The sequence below is a fragment of the Ranitomeya variabilis genome, chromosome 4 (assembly GCF_051348905.1).
Source record: "Ranitomeya variabilis isolate aRanVar5 chromosome 4, aRanVar5.hap1, whole genome shotgun sequence".
NCBI lineage: Eukaryota > Metazoa > Chordata > Amphibia > Anura > Dendrobatidae > Ranitomeya > Ranitomeya variabilis.
This window is the reverse complement of record NC_135235.1, coordinates 773,516,488-773,538,770: the sequence shown is the minus strand read 5'-3', so window position 1 is coordinate 773,538,770 and position 22,283 is coordinate 773,516,488. Positions and strand designations below refer to the sequence as shown.

Here is a 22,283-nt window from a genome sequence, read left to right as displayed (position 1 = left end):
AATGGCACAGATCTTCCAGACATTATGATTGCACACATCCCTAGTCTTTATAACGATATTGCACTCATTCCTTGACAGACCGCAGCATGGCCATTAGTTAGAAGCTGCTATTGATCTTTGGAGCAGGTAAGTTTTCCCTGAGTGGTACATATTGGGCCGTCTGAAAACGGAGTTTAGTCCAGGACAATTTGTCTGCACTACTAATTAACAGCTGTTACATTACCAAACTAGGGCAGTCCCTATAGGAGGAAAACACAAGAATTATACTGTATTGTCACATACTATATATTCCTGACACTGGAGTGGTGTATAAACTTACAAAGTATATAGTTTGAGGTCTGGGATCTGCCAATATGTGGCTGGTTTTCTGACTGTTTCTGAAAACATGATACATGATTTTAGTTTTTTTTGTCTAGTCTCACTTGAATATAGGTCAATATTAAATAGTCTCCTGATGAGTCGCCTTTATGGAGGACGATGAAACCCGTAGAAATGAGAGGCTTGGAGAGTGAGTGTGTATACGTCACCTCACCCTATATACTGAACTGTGGGGTACATGTTCTTTTCTATTAGTCACCTTCTGATAACCTTCAGGGGGTGAATTATGGGTATAGCTTTATATTTGAAATTAATAAGTTTAGTTTTATCCTTTCGTCAGCAGAAATGAGGAATGACAAGACACAACCCATTTAAGAAGATTCAATTTTGGTTAAAACTATTCCATATTATGAACATAAAAAAGGCTTCTCCGCTATGTGACGTCTCTGATGTTTATTAACAGTTGATTTCCAAGTAAAATATTTCCCACATTAAGAAAATGAAAAAGGCTTCTCCTCTGTGTGACTGCTCTGATGTCTAACAAGAAGTGCTTTCCATTTAAACATTTCCCACATTATGAACAGGAACAAGGCTTCTCCCCTGTGTGAGTTCTCTGGTGACTAACCAAGTCTGATTTCTGGATAAAACATTTCCCACATTCTGAACATTTATTTAATCAAATGAACATATATTTAAACATCATATAAGAATACATAAATGATAAACAGTGATTGAAAAGAACAAAGGAGCAGAAATCAGAGTCGGATATCGAGATTTTCTATGTATGCAATAACATTGTCATTTCCAGAATAGAAATCATTCTTGTCACCAGTATAAGATCTGAGGGGACATTCCTCGACAATGTGCTGAACTGTTTGATGGTCAGCTCCACAGTCACAGGCAGGAGAGTCAGATTTTCCCCACTTATGCATAAGATCTGCACAGACACCAAAGTTTGTTCTGATACGATTCAAAGTGACCCAGGTTTTCCTTGGCAGATTGAAGCCTGGTGGTGGATTTTGAAAGTGAGGAAACGTTTGCGGCTCACCGTCTACTGCACTGACACAAAGTTCACACCATTACTCTCCTAAATTGAAATCATGTTCATACAGGGTAATTGTGGTTCGGATGGGTGGATGTCTTGATTTCAGTCGCTGTATTTGAACATCTTGGATATTTTGATGTATTGGGAGATTCTGAACAGGAAAAAGGATTCTCCCCTGTGTGAGTTCTATGGTGCCTGACCAAATCTGATTTGTGGATAAAACATTTACCACATTCTGAACAGGAAAAAGGCTTCTCCTGTTTGTGACTGCTCTGATGTCTAACAAGAAGCCGTTTCTTGTTAAAACATTTCCCACATTCTGAACAGGAAAAAGGCTTCTCCCCCGTGTGAATTCTATGGTGATTAACCAAATCTACTTTCCATTTAAAACATTTCCCACATTCTGAACATGAAAAGGGCTTCTCTCCTGTGTGGTTTCTCTGGTGACTAACAAGATGACATTTCAGGTTAAAACAGTTCCCACATTCTGAACAGGAAAAAGGCTTCTCCTCTTTGTGACGGCTCTGATGCCTAACAAGATGATATTTCTGGTTAAAAGATTTCCCACATTCTGAACAGGAAAAAGGCTTCTCCCCTGTGTGAGTTCTATGGTGACTAACAAGATGATATTTCTGGTTAAAAGATTTCCCACATTCTGAACAGGAAAAAGGCTTCTCCCCTGTGTGAGTTCTATGGTGACTAACAAGATGACATTTCTGGTTAAAACATTTCCCACATTCTGAACAGGAAAAAGGCTTCTCCTCTTTGTGACTGCTCTGATGCCTAACAAGATGATATTTCTGGTTAAAACATTTCCCACATTCTGAACAGGAAAAAGGCTTCTCCTCTTTGTGACTGCTCTGATGCCTAACAAGATGATATTTCTGGTTAAAACATTTACCACATTCTGAACAGGAAAAAGGGTTCTCCTCTTTGTGACTGCTCTGATGTCTAACAAGAAGCCGTTTCTTGTAAAAACATTTCCCACATTCTGAACAGGAAAAAGGCTTCTCCCCCGTGTGACTTCTATGGTGATTAACCAAATCTATTTTACATTTAAAACATTTCCCACATTCTGAACAGGAAAAAGGCTTCTGCCCTGTGTGAGTTCTCTGGTGACTAACAAGATGACATTTCTGGTTAAAACATTTCCCACATTCTGAACAGGAAAAAGGCTTCACTCCTGTGTGAGTTCTGAGGTGCCTAACCAAATCTGATTGCTGGATAAAACATTTACCACATTCTGAACAGGAAAAAGGCTTCTCCTCTTTGTGACTGCTCTGATGCCTAACAAGATGATATTTCTGGTTAAAAGATTTCTCACATTCTGAACAGGAAAAAGGCTTCTCCCCTGTGTGAGTTCTGAGGTGCCTAACCAAATCTGATTGCTGGATAAAACATTTACCACATTCTGAACAGGAAAAAGGCATCTCCTCTTTGTGACTGCTCTGATGCCTAACAAGATGATATTTCTGGTTAAAAGATTCCTCACATTCTGAACAGGAAAATGACTTCTTTGCTTTAGGAGCAGTTTGTTTTTTAATGCCTCTTTTGTGACTTTCATTTTCCTTAGTAGTCAGTAATGAATCAGAAGATGGGACCTGTTTCATAGGATCAGATGACAGATCTTTGCTGTGAATGGATGATGATATATCTGGAGTAACAGCATTCACTTCAGTTGTATCTTGTAGGATCTCAAGATCATCAGATTTAAAAACTGAAGATGCCATCTGTCCCTCTGATCTCCTGGTACAGCCATCTGCTAAGAGAAAAAACAAATTTTGTTTAATACAATATCCTTGAATTTTATATTGTTGAACATTTCTACTTAAATTGTCAATAAAAATGGCAAGCTACAACCCCTGGCAAAAATTATGGAATCACCGGCCTTGGAGGATATTCATTCAGTTGTTTAACCCCTTTCTGACCTCGGACGGGATAGTACGTCCGAGGTCAGAAGCCCGCTTTGATGAGGGCTCAGGCGGTGAGCCCGCATCAAAGCCGGGACATGTCAGCTGTTTTGAACAGCTGACATGTGCCCGTAATAGGCGCGGGCAGAATCGCAATCTGCCCGCGCCTATTAACTAGTTAAATGCCGCTGTCAAACGCAGACAGCGGCATTTAACCGGCGCTTCCGGGCGGCCGGAAATGAGCGCATTGCCGACCCCCATCACATGATCGGAGGTCGGTGATGCTTCTACATTGTAACCATAGAGGTCATTGAGGCCTCTATGGTTACTGATCCACGGTAGCTGTGAGCGCCACCCTGTGGTCAGCGCTCACAGCACACCTGCATTTCTGCTACATAGCAGCGAACATCAGATCGCTGCTATGTAGCAGAGCCGATCGCGTTGTGCCAGCTTCTAGCCTCCCATGGAGGCTATAGAAGCATGGCAAAAGTAAAAAAATAAAAAAAATATATAAAAGTTTAAATCACCCCCCTTTCGCCCCAATCAAAATAAAAATAAATCAAGAAAAAAAAATTCAAATCTACACATATTTGGCATCGCCGCATTCAGAATCGCCCGATCTATCAATAAAAAAAAGCATTAACCTGACTGCTCAACGGTGTAGCGAGAAAAAAAATCGAAATGCCAGAATTACGTTTTTTTGGTCACCGCGACATTGCATTAAAATGCAATGACGGGCAATCAAAAGAACGTAACTGCACCGAAATGGTATCATTAAAAACGCCAGCTCGGCACGCAAAAAATAAGCCCTCAACCGACCCCAGATCATGAAAAATGGAGACGCTATGAGTATCAGAAAATGGCGCAATTCTTTTTTTTTTTTTTAGCAAAGTTTAGGTTATTTTTTATCTAAGTGGTGAAAAAAAATTCCAGTCATGTTAGATGTCTATGAACTCGTACTGACCTGGAGAATCATAATGGCTGGTCAGTCTTAGCATTTAGTGAACCTAGCAAAAAAGCCAAACAAAAAACAAGTGTGGGACTGCACTTTTTTTGCAATTTCACTGCACTTGGAATTTTTTTCTTGTTTTCTAGTACACAACATGGTAAAACCAATGATGTCGTTCAAAAATACAACTCGATTCACAAAAAATAAGCCCTCACATGGCCAAATTGACGGAAAAATAAAAAAGGTATGGCTCTGGGGAGGAGGGGAGTGAAATACGAACACGGAAAAACGGAAAATCCCACGTCATGAAGGGGTTAATTTTGTAGAAAAAACTCAACATTCTGGCTTTAAGAAACAATAAAAGAAATCAAGAACAGAAAATGTGGTAGTCAGTATTGGTTACGTTTTTTGGCCATCTCACTTCGGACCCGTAGCACGACATCGTGTTCGTCCACATTCACACATCGCACTGGTACGGCCCCATTTTTAACAGTAGCCAGAAATCGGGCCACCAGCAGTCCTGTGGGCAAAGGGGACGTAAAGGTGGGCTCAACCTGCACTTGCACTCCTTCCAGAGGGATGCGAGCTCGGATGGGCAGGGATATAACAGTCTGTCCTGGGGGAAACGTCACTTCTGCTGTCGGGGAGGTGATTACTTTCCCTAGTATGTCTCCCTCCTGAAAGGTCTCTTGCACACGGACTTCCCTCACTAACTGTCTGAACACGGAGCCTTGAGGTGTACTGGTCCCCCACTGATTGAGTGTCTCTTGTGTGGTCTCCCCTAACAGCAAACTGCCAAAGTCCTTCAATACATTCATCCCCAAAGTCACGATATGTTGTGGGCTGGGATCCCCCCGTGTCAACACAACCCCCCGGCGGCCCAGGTCTTTCCCACATAAAGATATTTGCATCCAGGTGACCCCTTCCACTGGGATGGGCAGCTGATTGGCGGCCTGCAACCGGATTACGGGGCCCCATTGGGGTCTGACTGACACAGGGAAGTGTTTTCTAAAATAGGCCTCGGGCATAGTCGTGACTTGAGATCCGGTGTCCACCAGACAACGTACAGCCCGCCCTTCAAACTCTGCCCAAACCAGGGGGCAGCTGGCAACCAAATTTTCGGGACTTTCACCACCCATCCGCGGGGATTCTGACTCCGAGCGTCGTCCCCTTAGCTCGGAGTCCTCTAGTTTAACGCCCGCCGTGACGAGGCCCTCCCTCTCCGGGGGCACTCTCGTGCGAAATGTCCTGCCTCCCCGCAACCATAGCAAGCACCGGAGACCGGATAATATCCTGAACGAGCGCCACGAGCTGGACTCCCAGACCCTTGCCCCCGGGGTAGCTCCCTTGGGCTTCGCGCATTTTTTTTTACTTCGGCCAGTTCGTCTCGGATTTGTTTGAGCTCCTGCCGCATCTCCTGAACCCACGACGGCTCACCCCCTCCTGGTGCAGCGGTCTGGATAACCCGAGCCTCTCCTGTCAGGACCGTCACCCCCCTCTCTTGCTCCCGGGTGCGGGCCTCATTGCCTATGTCGGAGAAAGTCAGGCGCGGGTCGACCCGCACTCGTTCACGTAGAGCCTGTTTGGTCAACTCATCCCGCAGTCCCGTCACCAGTTGGTCGCGCAGGGTCACGTCGACATGTCCCATCCCCATACCATCTTTCCGCACGATTGCAATGTTTAGCTCTTGCAGAGCATTCATGTACTGAGTGACAGTCTCGCCCTCTTTTTGTCGCCGTCCAAACAACCGGGCCCGCAGCTCTCCCACGTCGGTGGGATCCCCGTGCGTCCCCTCTAACACATGTAACACCCCGGTAAAAGTATTCCGCTCTGTGGGGGGTCTCAACATCACTGAATCTCGGGCCTCTCCGTCTAATGCCATAATGGCTACCTCAGCTTCCAGGGCCGGGGTCATAGGATGCATTCTCAACAGCCCCCTCATCCTCTCAGTCCAGCTCCACAACAACATGTTGCTCCCATTAAACTTGGGCAAATTGTTTAACATGGCCCCCAATGAGAGAGAAGCTCTAGGCCCAGCCCCATCCTCCGTATCTTCTGGCTCCTTCTTTGGATCCTGCATCCTGCCGACTACGCCAAATGTAGAGACCGCAGGTAAAGAAGGATGCAGGGACAAATAGGAGCCAGAAAGCAAATAGCGTTTTTAACTTTTTTTTTAACTTCCAACCAAAAAGATAACAAACGTTTTCCACGCAGGGAACTTATATACAAGAACACAATCTCGCAGTAAATCCCAATTATTATATGGCCGCCCTGAACTACACCCGTAGAACGCGGCAGCGCCTCACTAGTGACTCCCTACTAAGATAAAGTCAACAACGGTCACTTATCAGTGCTGGTTCAGCGATGTAGTCCTGACGGGGAGGCTCCGACAACGCCGTAGTCCTGATGGCGGAGGAAGGAGGTGTCTTCTGGCGACGGGCCCAGGCGTAGAGTCGAGTCCAGAATGTCTTTTGCGGTGCTGCGTTCCCTCCTGCAGGCGGACGTTGATCCGAGGTAACAGCCTCCCAGTCCAGAGAAGAGTCTTTTTGAGGAGGATTAGGAGAATAATCAGTATCAGTCACAGCTGAGACGAAACCATGCGAGTCTGTAGCACTCTCTGGCAAGGTGTTCTCAGGGAGCGCGGTAATACTGTCCCTGAGCTGGTCAGCACTACCCCTCTGCCTGGGGGGTCGCTGACGACGAATGCGTCTCTTTTTGGGGGCTCCAGTAATTGCCCGCAGTGTCTGTTGCACGTTTTCCCCCTGCTTCCTGCAAGTCTCACTGCGGCCTGCACACTCACAGCAACTGCGCTGCAGTTTCCTCTCCTCAGAGATTTCCCGCGCTTCTCTGCCCCTGCTTTCGCGCGTTTTGCTTTTTATCCTCTCCTCTCCCTGCGTCACTCTGCCTCCTGTCACATGAGCCTGGCTTCCCATGCACCCCTCAAATCCGTCCCCCGGAACCCCGACTCCCGGCAACAATGGTTCCACCCGTCTGCACAGCTCACCAGGTCCCTGTCCCCTACATTCCCCCACCCTGTATGCTCGCCAGTCCCTGGGCGAGGCCTTCGCACTGACAGGTCGCCCACCTGACGGATTGTTCCACACTTGGGTCTGTCTAGTGTGTAAGTCAGGACTGTAGCGAGTTGGGGGTCTACCGGCAGTAGAACGTTCAGAACGTCGTGGCTCGGGTCCTTGTGTAGGGGGTGTTGGGGGAATGTCGTCAGCGGAAGGGTGACTGGTCAGGGGTAGTGTAGTAGTCGAGATAGGGGGAGTATTTTGACGCCGTTCTTCTTCTTCATCATCTTCTTCATCCCACCAATGGTTGTTGGGGGACTCAGTCGTAGGTGGCTCTTCCCTGATTGCGGATTCCGGGGTGTCCGAGTCAACAGAGCGACACAACCGGAGCATGTTGCGATGAAGAATGCGAGTACCTGTACTTCCGAGGGCCTCAGACTGCACTTCATATACAGGTCCATGCGGGTCTATACGGCGAAGCACCCGATAGGGTGTTTTTTCCCAACGATGGTCTAACTTGTTTTGCGGTCTTTGCTCTCGAACGAGTACTCGATCACCTGGCCGGAACTCTGGGGGTTTTGCTGTAGGGGTGCTCCGATGCTCCACTTCCCGAATTCGAGTGTGTACCAGTCGGTGTAAGGTCTGCAGCCGATGCCGATGATCACGCACCCACGAAGCCATCCCTGTTCGGGGGCCTTCTTCCTCCGAAGACAGTTCCAGATCTGTCATGCCTTTTCCTGGGCGCCCAAAGACCACTTCATACGGGGTGCGTCCGGTGACTTGATGAACTCTATTGTTGTAGACCCACACTAGGTCAGACACGTACTCCGGCCAGCGGGCCTTCTGATCTTGTTCTAGCGCACGCAGCATTTGAAGCAAAGTCCGGTTAAACCGCTCACAAGCCCCATTTCCCTGGGGATGATACGGTGTGGTGCGTGACTTATCAATGCCGTAGAGGCGATGCAGCTCTTCCATGACCTTGCCCAAGAAACAGGCGCCTTGATCCGAATGTATTCGCCTCGGACAGCCGTAAACTTGAATAAAGTTCTTACAGATAGCGCTCGCCGCCGACTCAGCTGTCTGATCACGGGTAGGGATGACTACCGCGAATTTTGAAAAATGATCTACCATAACGAGGCAGTGTTCGTAGCCTTGATGCGCTGCTCCAATGGTAATGTAGTCTATCATTAATACTTCAAAAGGGGCAGACGTCGTGATGCTCTGCACAGGCGCCCTTTCCTCCGGTGACTTGGTTAGCTCACATTGTCGACATTGTCTACAGGCAGTTTGTACTTCCGCAAGCAGCCGAGGATGATAGAACCGAGTTTGCAGCCACTTAAACGTCCTCTTCACTCCGAAGTGTGCCCCGGACTCATGAGCTTCTTTAGCAACTGCGGCCACCACAGGCCCTGGTAAGACCATCTGCCAGGTCGGCTCAGAATCTGCCAGAGCCATGGTTAAGTGGCATAAGAGCCCGTCCTGAAGAGTTAGGCGCTCCCACTGCCGCAGAAGAAGGTTCAGATCTGACGGGAGAATTTGTCCAGGGGTTCTCACGGGCAATAGACCATTCGTTATCCACTGTCGCAATGGAGCTAGTTCCTGGTCTTCCTGTTGTAGCCGTATCCATTCGTCCCGACTCTGAACCAACAGTCCTGCAGCCGTTCCGTTCCCGGTCTGTTCCCGGCTCACAGCCGTCTGAGCAGCGCCCCCGATGGCGTAGGGGATTTCTTCTCCCTCCAGCTCCTCATCTCGGTTAGTTCTTGGGGGATTTTTCCGCAGACGAGATAATGCGTCAGCATGAACATTCTCCGCTCCTCGCTTGTAAAGGATACGGTATCTGTACTTGGCCATCCGGGCTACCCAGCGCTGTTCTAGGGCACCCAATTTCGCATTTTCCAGATGTGCCAATGGGTTGTTATCCGTGCGTATCAGCACCTCGGAACCGGCCAGGTACTCAGCGAACCGCTCCGTCATAGCCCACACCACGGCCAGCAGCTCCACCTTGAAAGAACTGTAATTGTATGGGTTCAACTCAGAGTCATGAAGAGACCGACTCGCATAGGCGATCACTCTCTCCCGCCCATCCTGAACCTGAGACAACACAGCCCCCAATCCCTGAGAGCTGCCGTCGGTGTGTAGGATGAACGGTTGCGAAAAGTCCGCATAAGCCAACACCGGCGGCTCCATGAGAGCTGTCTTCAAGTCCCGGAACGCTGCTTCTTGTGGCTCCTGCCATTGTATCTTCTTTCCCCGTTCCTTGGGGGAGCTTCCTTTCAGCAGGACTTGTAGATTGTGAGAACGGCGAGCAAAATTCTTCACGAAGCGCCGGTAGTACCCAGCGAGGCCCAAGAACGCCCGTACATCTTTAGCGGTCTCCGGTGTGGGCCACTCCTAGATTGCAGCAATCTTCTCCTGCGATGGCCGGACTCCTTCGGCGGACACCACATGCCCCAGGTACTCGATCTGTTCCCGGAACAAGTGACACTTCTGGGGCTTCACCTTAAGCCCGTATTTCAGCAACCGGTCTAGTACCTGTTCCAGTCGGCACAGATGTTCCTCGAATGTTGGGGCATAGATGATGATGTCATCCAGATAAATGAGAGTGGCCTCGAAGTTCAAATCCCCCAGACACCGCTCCATTAATCGTTGGAAGGTGCCTGGAGCGTTGGCCAGCCCAAACGGCATTCGATTGAACTCAAATAGTCCCATGGGAAGGATGAACGCTGTCTTAGGACGATCTGCTTCTGTCATCGGGACCTGCCAGTATCCGCTGGCTAGGTCTAAGGTGGAAAAATATTTGGCCCGACCCAGCACGGAGAGAGACTCCTCGATACGGGGAAGTGGATAAGAGTCTCGGACGGTGCATGCATTTAGCTTACGATAGTCCACACAGAACCGGAGCGTGCCGTCCTTTTTCCGCACCAGCACGATCGGGGCAGCCCACGGGCTCTGACTCTCGCGGATCACTCCCTTTTGTAGCATCTGGCCTAACAACGTCTTTACTTCCTGGTACATCTGCGGGGGAATCTGTCTGTACCGCTCCCTGATGGGCACTGTATCTCCGGTCGGAATTCCATGTTCGATGGCCGTGGTACAGCCAAAATCATCTTCATGTTGCGCAAACACTTCAGCATAGTGTCCAAGGAGCCGCTGCACTCGCGAGACTTGTGATGGATCCAGACCCGGTAATTCTGCTCGCATATGTTCCAGAATAGTTTGACCTTTTCGTAACGCTATCAGCTCAGGATCCTGTGTAGACCGGACACTGACCATCCAGGGATCAGGGGAATCCACCTTTAACTGTAAAGTATCTGGAGGAGGCATCACTTCTAACGGTCGTAACACTTTGGCCATCTCACTTCGGACCCGTAGCACGACATCGTGTTCGTCCACATTCACACATCGCACTGGTACGGCCCCATTTTTAACAGTAGCCAGAGATCGGGCCACCAGCAGTCCTGTGGGCAAAGGGGACGTAAAGGTGGGCTCAACCTGCACTTGCACTCCTTCCAGAGGGATGCGAGCTCGGATGGGCAGGGATATAACAGTCTGTCCTGGGGGAAACGTCACTTCTGCTGTCGGGGAGGTGATTACTTTCCCTAGTATGTCTCCCTCCTGAAAGGTCTCTTGCACACGGACTTCCCTCACTAACTGTCTGAACACGGAGCCTTGAGGTGTACTGGTCCCCCACTGATTGAGTGTCTCTTGTGTGGTCTCCCCTAACAGCAAACTGCCAAAGTCCTTCAATACATTCATCCCCAAAGTCACGATATGTTGTGGGCTGGGATCCCCCCGTGTCAACACAACCCCCCGGCGGCCCAGGTCTTTCCCACATAAAGATATTTGCATCCAGGTGACCCCTTCCACTGGGATGGGCAGCTGATTGGCGGCCTGCAACCGGATTACGGGGCCCCATTGGGGTCTGACTGACACAGGGAAGTGTTTTCTAAAATAGGCCTCGGGCATAGTCGTGACTTGAGATCCGGTGTCCACCAGACAACGTACAGCCCGCCCTTCAAACTCTGCCCAAACCAGGGGGCAGCTGGCAACCAAATTTTCGGGACTTTCACCACCCATCCGCGGGGATTCTGACTCCGAGCGTCGTCCCCTTAGCTCGGAGTCCTCTAGTTTAACGCCCGCCGTGACGAGGCCCTCCCTCTCCGGGGGCACTCTCGTGCGAAATGTCCTGCCTCCCCGCAACCATAGCAAGCACCGGAGACCGGATAATATCCTGAACGAGCGCCACGAGCTGGACTCCCAGACCCTTGCCCCCGGGGTAGCTCCCTTGGGCTTCGCGCATTTTTTTTTACTTCGGCCAGTTCGTCTCGGATTTGTTTGAGCTCCTGCCGCATCTCCTGAACCCACGACGGCTCACCCCCTCCTGGTGCAGCGGTCTGGATAACCCGAGCCTCTCCTGTCAGGACTGTCACCCCCCTCTCTTGCTCCCGGGTGCGGGCCTCATTGCCTATGTCGGAGAAAGTCAGGCGCGGGTCGACCCGCACTCGTTCACGTAGAGCCTGTTTGGTCAACTCATCCCGCAGTCCCGTCACCAGTTGGTCGCGCAGGGTCACGTCGACATGTCCCATCCCCATACCATCTTTCCGCACGATTGCAATGTTTAGCTCTTGCAGAGCATTCATGTACTGAGTGACAGTCTCGCCCTCTTTTTGTCGCCGTCCAAACAACCGGGCCCGCAGCTCTCCCACGTCGGTGGGATCCCCGTGCGTCCCCTCTAACACATGTAACACCCCGGTAAAAGTATTCCGCTCTGTGGGGGGTCTCAACATCACTGAATCTCGGGCCTCTCCGTCTAATGCCATAATGGCTACCTCAGCTTCCAGGGCCGGGGTCATAGGATGCATTCTCAACAGCCCCCTCATCCTCTCAGTCCAGCTCCACAACAACATGTTGCTCCCATTAAACTTGGGCAAATTGTTTAACATGGCCCCCAATGAGAGAGAAGCTCTAGGCCCAGCCCCATCCTCCGTATCTTCTGGCTCCTTCTTTGGATCCTGCATCCTGCCGACTACGCCAAATGTAGAGACCGCAGGTAAAGAAGGATGCAGGGACAAATAGGAGCCAGAAAGCAAATAGCGTTTTTAACTTTTTTTTTAACTTCCAACCAAAAAGATAACAAACGTTTTCCACGCAGGGAACTTATATACAAGAACACAATCTCGCAGTAAATCCCAATTATTATATGGCCGCCCTGAACTACACCCGTAGAACGCGGCAGCGCCTCACTAGTGACTCCCTACTAAGATAAAGTCAACAACGGTCACTTATCAGTGCTGGTTCAGCGATGTAGTCCTGACGGGGAGGCTCCGACAACGCCGTAGTCCTGATGGCGGAGGAAGGAGGTGTCTTCTGGCGACGGGCCCAGGCGTAGAGTCGAGTCCAGAATGTCTTTTGCGGTGCTGCGTTCCCTCCTGCAGGCGGACGTTGATCCGAGGTAACAGCCTCCCAGTCCAGAGAAGAGTCTTTTTGAGGAGGATTAGGAGAATAATCAGTATCAGTCACAGCTGAGACGAAACCATGCGAGTCTGTAGCACTCTCTGGCAAGGTGTTCTCAGGGAGCGCGGTAATACTGTCCCTGAGCTGGTCAGCACTACCCCTCTGCCTGGGGGGTCGCTGACGACGAATGCGTCTCTTTTTGGGGGCTCCAGTAATTGCCCGCAGTGTCTGTTGCACGTTTTCCCCCTGCTTCCTGCAAGTCTCACTGCGGCCTGCACACTCACAGCAACTGCGCTGCAGTTTCCTCTCCTCAGAGATTTCCCGCGCTTCTCTGCCCCTGCTTTCGCGCGTTTTGCTTTTTATCCTCTCCTCTCCCTGCGTCACTCTGCCTCCTGTCACATGAGCCTGGCTTCCCATGCACCCCTCAAATCCGTCCCCCGGAACCCCGACTCCCGGCAACAATGGTTCCACCCGTCTGCACAGCTCACCAGGTCCCTGTCCCCTACATTAGCATAGGGGAAAAAATTATGGAATCACTCAATTCTCAGGAAAAAATTATGGAATCACCCTGTAAAATTTTCATACCCAAAAACAACACCTACATCAAATTAGATCTGCTCGTTAGTCTGCCTCTAAAAAGGAGTGATCACACCTTGGAGAGCTGTTGCACCAAGTGGACTGACATGAATCATGGCTCCAACACGAGAGATGTCAATTGAAACAAAGGAGAGGATTATCAAACTCTTAAAAGGGGGTAAATCATCACACAATGTTGCAAAAGATGTTGGTTGTTCACAGTCAGCTGTGTCTAAAATCTGGATCAAATGCAAACAAATGGGACGGTTGTTCAAGGCAAACATACTGGTAGACCAAGGAAAACATCAAAGAGTCAAGACCAGAAACTTCAAGCAATATGTCTCCAAAACAGGAAATGCACAACAAAAAACAAAACAAATGAGGAACGAATGGGAGGAAACTGGAGTCAACGTCTGTGACCGAACTGTAAGAAACCGCCTAAAGGAAATAGGATTTACATACAGAAAAGCTAAACAAAAGCCATCATTAACACCTAAACAGAAAAAACAAGGTTACAATGGGCTAAGGAAAAGCAATCGTGCACTGTGGATGACTGGATGAAAGTCATATTCAGTGATGAATCGCGAATCTGCATTGGGAAGGTGATGATGCTGGAACTTTTGTTTGGTGCCGTTCCGATGAGATTTATAAAGATGACTGCCTGAAGAGAACATGCAAATTTCCACAGTCATTGATGATATGGGGCTGCATGTCAGGTAAAGGCACTGGGGAGACAGCCATCATTACATCTTCAATAAATGCACAAGTTTATGTTGATATTTTGGACACTTTTCTTATCCCATCAATTGAAAGGATGTTTGGGGATGATGAAATCATTTTTCAAGATGATAATGCATCCTGCCATAGAGCAAAAACTGTGCAAACATTCCTTGAAAATAGACACACAAGGTCAATGTCATGGCCTGCAAATAGTCCGGATCTCAATCCAATTGAAAATCTTTGGTGGAATTTGAAGAAAATGGTCCATGACAAGGCTCCAAGCTGCAAAGCTGATCTGGCAACAGCAATCAGAGAAAGTTGGAGCCACATTGATGAAGAGTCCTGAGTGACACTCATTAAGTCCAGACCTCAGAGACTACAAGCTGTTAGAAAAGCCAGAGGTGGTGCAATAAAATACTAGTTGTTAGCATCTGTTTTGCTTTTGACCATCCGCCATCTTGTTGTGGTTTTCTGGCTCCTGTTTTTTCCCCTGGTGCTGGGTTGCCTTAGGTCAGGTGATTGTATCACCCTTGTATCACCCTTTTTTACCCAGTACCTGCCTCCCATTCCTTGCTGGACAACAGTGTTAATCCGCTAGAGTTCTGGCCAGGTGCTTTGATAGCTTTCTGTGTTTGATATTGTGCAGTTCTGGGACTCCCGGTTCTGCTATCTTTAGTTTCTGTTTTCAGTTGGTTTCTGCAGCTGTCTCTGTGTTTTCTATTAGGAGGTGACCTGTTTTTATATCCAGCCCTTAGATCTTTCAGGGACCTCCTTCCCCTATCTATAGGTCTTTGCTGAGATTAACCTAGGATCGTCGGTGGGTCTATTCGCAAGGAATATGTCGCCCACTCAGTCTTAGGGTATCAGCCTAGTCTCAGTGCAGGGTCCGTTTTCACCCTTCTATCCTAGTTCTGTGGTGCAGTTCTGTAACACTGGTGATGTTTTGGAGTGTTTTTTTGCTTGTTTTTTATGATTCCATAATTTTTTCCTCAGAATTGAGTGATTCCATAATTTTTCCCCTATGCTTGGTTAAAAAAGTAACCATTACTGAGTACCACATTTTTTGTTCTTGATTTCTTTTAGTGTTTCTTAAAGCCAGAAAGTTGCCATTTGAAATGACTGTAGTTTTGTGCTATGTCTGTGATCTCCTTTTTTTTCTACAAAATTAAACAACTGAATGAACATCCTCCAAGGCCGGTGATTCCATAATTTTTGCCAGGGGTTGTAAGTAAAAAACTTTAATTTATTTACCAAGACAATGACAGTTCACAGTCTAATAGAAAACCATGTTTGATGAACCAGTAGTGTGTGGTGTTCAACAGTTTGTTCATTCTGCCTCCCAAATATCGAATAAAAAGAAACCAATCAATGTTATGTAGGCACAAATAATATCAATTCTCATCTCACAAAAAAACAAGTCCCCACTCAGGTCCATCATCTGTCAGTGGAAAAACAGAGGTTCCCACACTACTAGTGGCTCAAAGGCTGTTGAAAAGTAACAGCATTTCTATAAACCAATCCAGCAAAATCCGCTCTCACTTCTGAGTCTTGCAGTGTGCTCAAACAACATTTAGGATCCCTGTATTTAGCAATATTATAGTGAGAAGAATCCACTTAATTTGCGGTGTGTGTCTCCTGGAGCACAATCTGCGCACTATGTGCTGGGTAATAAAATAGGAAATGTGTAATTTTCACATCCACTTCGTGCTAATTTCCAGAAAGTGGCTGTGGAGTCAACATATTCACTCCTCCTACACACATGGTCAAAATTGTTGGTACCCCTCGTTTAATGACAGAAAAACCCACAATGGTCACAGAATTAACTTGAATCTGACAAAAGTAATAAATCAAAAATCTATGAAAATGAACAAATGAAAGTCAAACATTGCTTTTCAACCATGCTTCCATAGAATAAAAAAATAAAATAAAACTCAAGAAATAGGCCTGGACAGAAATGATGGTACCCTTAACTTAACATCTTCGTGACCATCAACAGTAGATAACGGTTTATCTACTATCTGTCTACGGTCGGCAGTTTTGTGCTCACTGGGACCTCCACATACCTTATAACGATGGGATTCTGGCGCACAACGCTTCCTGTGACCCCGACCTCATTGAGACCTGATTGGTTCAGGTCCTGATGATGTCAGCGTCACACCAGCCAATGAGACAAATCACTAGGAAAGTTTGTTGTAGCAACGAACTTTCCTGGGCGATCTGCCTCATAGAAACGCTATTTCTCCTCTGATCTCTTACCAGTGACAGATTAGAGGAGAAACAGTGTTACAAGTGCTGGCAGGTTAGGGTTAGTGTTATAGTTAGGGTTAGTGTTGGGGCTAAAGCTGGGTTACTGTTAGGCTAAAGTTAGGGTTAGAATTTATTCTAAAGTTAGGGTTAGGCTAAAGAATTAGGCTTTTCTCAATTGTCTCCCCAATAATTTGGTCACATCAATCACGTCACATTTTCTATTTCCGGAAAAAAAAACAATAAAATGGCCCATCAGTAATATTGTGCAGAGGAGGCTTATGCACTTTTATGTTCTGACAGTGAAGAAAGTGCAGTGTCAGATGGCGATGTGGATTTCGAGGCCTTTAGTAGCAGTGACAATGATAGTTCAGATATGAGCAGTGATTCTGGTCCATCCTCACACACAAGGGCCAGTACAACAAGAAGGACAAATAGCGCCTCTGGAGAAATGTCTCCAACTCAGGGAACAATGCTCAGTACTAGCGCTGTCCCTAGTGCTCGTGAATTGGGCACACCAATGTCCAAGGGGCTTTGCCTCTTGATGTAGCATTTCCCAGATGGGAGGCTTCGGATTCGGCTACTCCATTCATCCCTAATTTTAATGCCATTCCTGGTATAAATGTGGAGGTGGAAAATTTTGGACCAGTTTTTTAAATTTGTTTCTGACAAATAGCTTGCTAGAGCATATTGTCCTACAAACAAATATATATGCATCCCAATTCACCAGCCAGAATCCATGCTAATCATGGTAATACGGCCGGACTACACCACCGATAAAGCAGCCACAGCCGGTGATGAGAAGAATCTGACTTCTCTGCATTTAGTGGTTACTACTCACCTGGGTAGTCATATGTGGGAATCTCCTCGTTACACCACTCATCCCCCTTCACATATGTCTCTGGAGTATTAATATGGGTCAGATCTTCACCCTGAAACAAATATTATAAAAGTCACCGACAGATGGAGAAGTCACATCAATGATCAGCTCTAATCCTGCCATCTCCACCGTTCTCATCACACAAATATAAAACATATAATACTGGTGGATAAAACAAGACTGAGCACAAGACCTTCACCGGCATCTACACATCATAGGGGAGATCTCCTGACACCTTCTCTCCATCTACCTGATGATCCTGAGGAGCATTGGGATCTTCTTGGTTACAGTCCTGTGGAAGAAGAGGATGGGGACATCTCTCTGGTGTTGTCCTCCTACTGGATAGATCTGGAGGAAACACATACAGGGAGTGAATTCATTCTTTACATACAGATAATTATAGGCCGTGTGTATTTAGTCCTGTCTATTACCTGGAGATGTGAGGGGCTGGGGAACCTCCATTATGACGTTCTTGTACAGATCTCTGTGTCCTTCTAAATACTCCCACTCCTCCATGGAGAAATAGACAGCGACATCCTGACACCTTATAGGAACCTGACACATACAATGATACCGTCATCCCCCCGATCCCTTCATAGTGTTACTGTATAATGTCCCAGCATTCCCAGCAGTGTCACCTCTCCAGTCAGCAGCTCAATCATCTTGTAGGTGAGTTCTAGGATCTTCTGGTCATTGATGTCCTCATGGATCAGGGGGTGAGGTGGAGGCCCCGTGATTGGGCTCAGGGGTCTTCCCCATCCCTCAGACACAGGGTCCTGACAGCGATCACTAGAGGTCTTCTTCACCACTGTGTAATCCTGGTTATGGAGAGACACATTAATAAATCTCACTACAGACATTTCCAGAGTCCTCACCTCTCCAGTTCTGTCCATCTGTTATTCCCATAGATAAGAATGATGTAATGTGACGTCATCAGAATCTCTCACCTCTCCAGTGAGCCGGAAGAGGATCTCTAGGGTGAGGTGTAATATCCTCTCCGCCATCTCGTCTCTGTCCATATCCAGCTTTGATGGGTAAATCAGGAAAATTCTCTTCTGTAGAAGATCTTCACTGAGAGGATCCAATATTGTAGAGACCTGAATGAGAAGATGAGCCGATGTAACATCATAAGAATCCTGTGTAATATATGGGGGCACACGGAGCCAGTACTAATACAGTATATGGGGGCACATGGGGGATAGTACTAATATATGGGGGCACATGGAGGATAGTACTAATATATGGGGGCACACAGGGGCCAGTAGTAATATATGGGGGCACACGGGAAAAAAGTGATAAATGCGGGCACACAGGGGCCAGTAGTAATATATTAGGGCATACAGGGGCCAGTAGTAGTATATGTGGGCACACAGGAGCCAGTAGTAGTATATGGGGGCACACAGGGGAGATCTCCTGACACCTCTCCACCTACCTGATGATCCTGAGGAGCACTGGGATCTTCTTGGTTACAGTCCTGTGGAAGAAGAGGACGGGGACATCTCTCTGGTGTTGTCCTCTTACTGGATAGATCTGGAGGAAACACATACAGGGACTGAATTCATTCTTTACATACAGATAATTATAGGCCGTGTGTATTTAGTCCTGTCTATTACCTGGAGATGTGAGGGGCTGGGGAACCTCCATTATGACGTTATTGTACAGATCTCTGTGTCCTTCTAAATACTCCCACTCCTCCATGGAGACATAGACAGCGACATCCTGACACCTTATAGGAACCTGACATATACAATGATACCGTCATCCCCCCGATCCCTTCATAGTGTTACTGTATAATGTCCCAGCATTCCCAGCAGGGTCACCTCTCCAGTCAGCAGCTCAATCATCTTGTAGATGAGTTCTAGGATCTTCTGGTCATTGATGTCCTCATGGATCAGGAGGTGAGGTGGAGGCCCCGTGATTGGGCTCAGGGGCCTTCCCCATCCCTCAGACACAGGGACCTGACAGCGATCACTAGAGGTCTTCTTCACCACTGTGTAATCCTGGTAATGGAGAGACACATTAATAAATCTCACTCCGGACATTTCCAGAGTCCTCACCTCTCCAGTTCTGTCCATCTGTTATTCCCATAGATAAGAATGATGTAATGTGACGTCATCAGAATCTCTCACCTCTCCAGTAAGCTGGAAGAGGATCTCTAGGGTGAGGTGTAATATCCTCTCCGCCATCTTGTCTCTGTCCAGATCCATCTGTGATGGGTAAATCAGGAAAATTCTCTTTTGTAGAAGATCTTCACTGAGAGGATCCGATATTGTAGAGACCTGAATGAGAAGATGAGCCGATGTAACATCATAAGAATCCTGTAATAATACAGTTACTGGAGATAATAAGGGAAACATATGAGGAGATTTATTATTTTACAGTATTTAGTTTCCTTCTTTACATCTACTAATAAATCCTATATATTTAGGCCACAGACAACAAGCAGTTTCCTCCTCGGAGTCGGCAGCTGAATACGTTCCTCATAGACTCATCTTCCATAACGCTAATTCTCGTCTCATTTACCGACCCTGGAATCGGCATTAGCAATACTGCAGGAGATATTCATTACACGCGACATGAGAAATAACTACTTCATGATGAGGACGACATCTTCATCTTCTACTACGGCTCTAGAGACATATGTGGCCAGAGTCGGTCACTGACTCCATCACCACCGGCCGTCTATATGAAGGTTTCCCGTCTTCCCCGCACTGTAACCTTCTATCACGTTAGATCTCAGCTCTGATTCACACACAGAAGTTTGAGGCTTTTAGAAAAGATTTTTTGTTTCCACAATCAATGCGGACAGAAATGATCTGATCCCAAAGTCTCCATGTACAGTGATTTATGGGGTTTATTTCTGGCCTTAGGGTACCGTCACACATTGAAATCTTCATCGCTGCGACGGCACGATTCGTGACGTCGCAGCGTCGTATGATCATCGCTCCAGCGTCGTAGACTGCGGTCACACGTTGCAATCACGGCGCTGGAGCGATGCCGAAGTCCCCGGGTAACCAGGGTAAACATCGGGTAACTAAGCGCAGGGCCGCGCTTAGTAACCCGATGTTTACCCTGGTTACCAGCGTAAATGTAAAAAAACAAACAGTACATACTCACCCGTCGGTGTCCTTCAGGTCCCTTGCCGTCTGCTTCCTGCTCTGAGTGCAGCCGTACAGTGAGAGCAGAGCGCAGCACCAAAGTTCCAAACGATCTGCTACGACGTACGATTCTCAGCAGGGTGTCTGATCGCAGTAGCGTGTCAGACACAGCGATATTGTAACGATATCGCTAGAACGGCACGAATCGTAACGTCGTAGCGATGGAAATTTCAATGTGTGACGGTACCCTTAGGCTTTCCGATATTACAGGAAAAACAGCAGAATAAAAGCAGATATTGAAATGTTTCTAAAGAAAATTGGCTCCAACAATTCTTGTAAAAAGAAAAAAAACATGGAAAAAGCAGAAGACACATTTTATAATTTTTAACATGTTAAACATTTATTATAAAGAAATTAATCTTTTTGTGCACAGAACATAGATATACACCGCAGGGACGGCACAGATGAGGCTTCAACAAAAACCCTGGCAGTTTAACCACTTGCTGCTGTGAAAAGCAAACATGACATCTAAGAAGGTGACAGAGTTTGGCTGAATGCCCCCCGCCCCCAAGTACTGGATAGTATGGGGCGGCCTAGTTATTACGGTACTTACATGCCTAATAATGGGGTCTGGGCTGCAATGTATGAAGGTCTATTAGGCCAGAGGCAGCGTCCAATAAGTTACCTTATACCGCCCCCATACACATTAGACTAAAGTTCCATGAAATCACTGATTTCGGGGGTTTGGGCGACTATATAATGTATTTGGGGCCTCCCGACAGATGATGTCAGGGCAGAGAAGGATCGGACATCCTGAATTTCAGAGGATAATACGTTTGTTCCTCCTGTAGATAATCCTCCGCTAGAGGAGTCTGGAGGCGACTCTCTCATACAGACCCCAGGAAAGCTGGAATATTTGTGTGTATGGGGGAGTCGGGAGAGACGGCCGTCTGCCAAATGACCGTTCAGCCAACTCTTATCTCATGTGTATGGGGCCGTTCGCAGCTGCGATCTCACTGTTTGACATCTCACCAGCGACCTGTAGCGACCTGTAGAACGATCTCACATGGGAGCTATTATGACGATTCAGTGTCTGAGTCGTCAACGAGGTCGTTGGTAAGGTGTCAAACACAGCGATGTGTGCTACCCAGCGGGACCTCAACGATCAAAAAAAGGTCCAGGCCATTCCGACACGACCAGCGATCTCACAGCAGGGGCCTGGTTGCTGCTACGTGTCACACAAAGCGAGATCGCTACTGAGGTCGCTGTTGCGTCACGAAACTTGTGACTCAGCAGCAATCTCGCTAGCGATCTCGCTTAGTGAGACGGGGGCTTTAGTATTACACTGACAGCGGTGATGATACACGGCACTACAGTAGTACAGGGCATCACCGGAGCCATCAGAGGCTTGTATGTTGTGTGATCGCACTGATCAGAGGGGTTTAACAAAGGGTTAAAGTGAAAAAAACATCATAGTTTCACCAACAAAAAATATCCATCACTATATGGAAAGCAGAGTCACTGCACAATGTTAGTTACGTCTCGTCCATAACTGCTTTATTATACTCTATTATCCTGTACACAGTGGAGGAGACAGAAATCACAGGTCCGACAGCAACAGCTGGAATTGGGCCCTCCAACGTAAAGAAAAAATCTATATATATTCTAGATGGTGGCCCGATTCTAATGCATCGGGTATTCTAGAATATGTATGTATATAGCAGCCACATAGTATGTAGAACAGGCCACGTAGTATATAGAAGCCATGTAGTATATAGCATACAAACAGTACGTGGCCTGTGCTCAGGGCCGTATTTGCCACTAGGCACTTGAGGGCACGTGCCTAGGGCGGGGACATGCGGGGGGGCGGCACCTGAGCAAGTTTTTTTTTTTCTCTTTTTTTTTTTTTTTTAAATACTAGTTCTGTGCGTCCCTTCCTGAAGACAGGGGGCGGCAGAGCGGCAGCCAGAACACGTGGTGCTGGTGCCGACTCTCCCTACTCCCCCTGCTGAGACACAGTGACCCCCTGCTCAGTGCTCACAGTCTGGTGCCCGGCCGGAATGTGAGTGACTGCT

General features: G+C 47.5%; 1 protein-coding gene across 1 annotated transcript in view; it reads right to left on the bottom strand.

Annotated features, from left to right (window-relative positions):
- Nucleotides 1-693: 693 nt before the first annotated feature.
- The window catches only part of LOC143768306 (uncharacterized), a 60,571-nt gene continuing 38,981 nt past the window's right edge, over nt 694-22,283 (bottom strand). The window contains exons 2-10 of the mRNA XM_077256997.1: nt 18,931-19,100; nt 18,724-18,847; nt 18,543-18,640; nt 18,058-18,207; nt 17,749-17,928; nt 17,542-17,665; nt 17,361-17,458; nt 17,072-17,162; nt 694-3,122 (exon numbers count right to left, since the gene is read on the bottom strand). Coding sequence (XP_077113112.1) covers nt 1,423-3,122; nt 17,072-17,162; nt 17,361-17,458; nt 17,542-17,665; nt 17,749-17,928; nt 18,058-18,207; nt 18,543-18,640; nt 18,724-18,847; nt 18,931-19,100 — 2,735 coding nt within the window. The 3' untranslated portion in view covers nt 694-1,422. The remainder of the gene's footprint in view (nt 3,123-17,071; nt 17,163-17,360; nt 17,459-17,541; nt 17,666-17,748; nt 17,929-18,057; nt 18,208-18,542; nt 18,641-18,723; nt 18,848-18,930; nt 19,101-22,283) is intronic.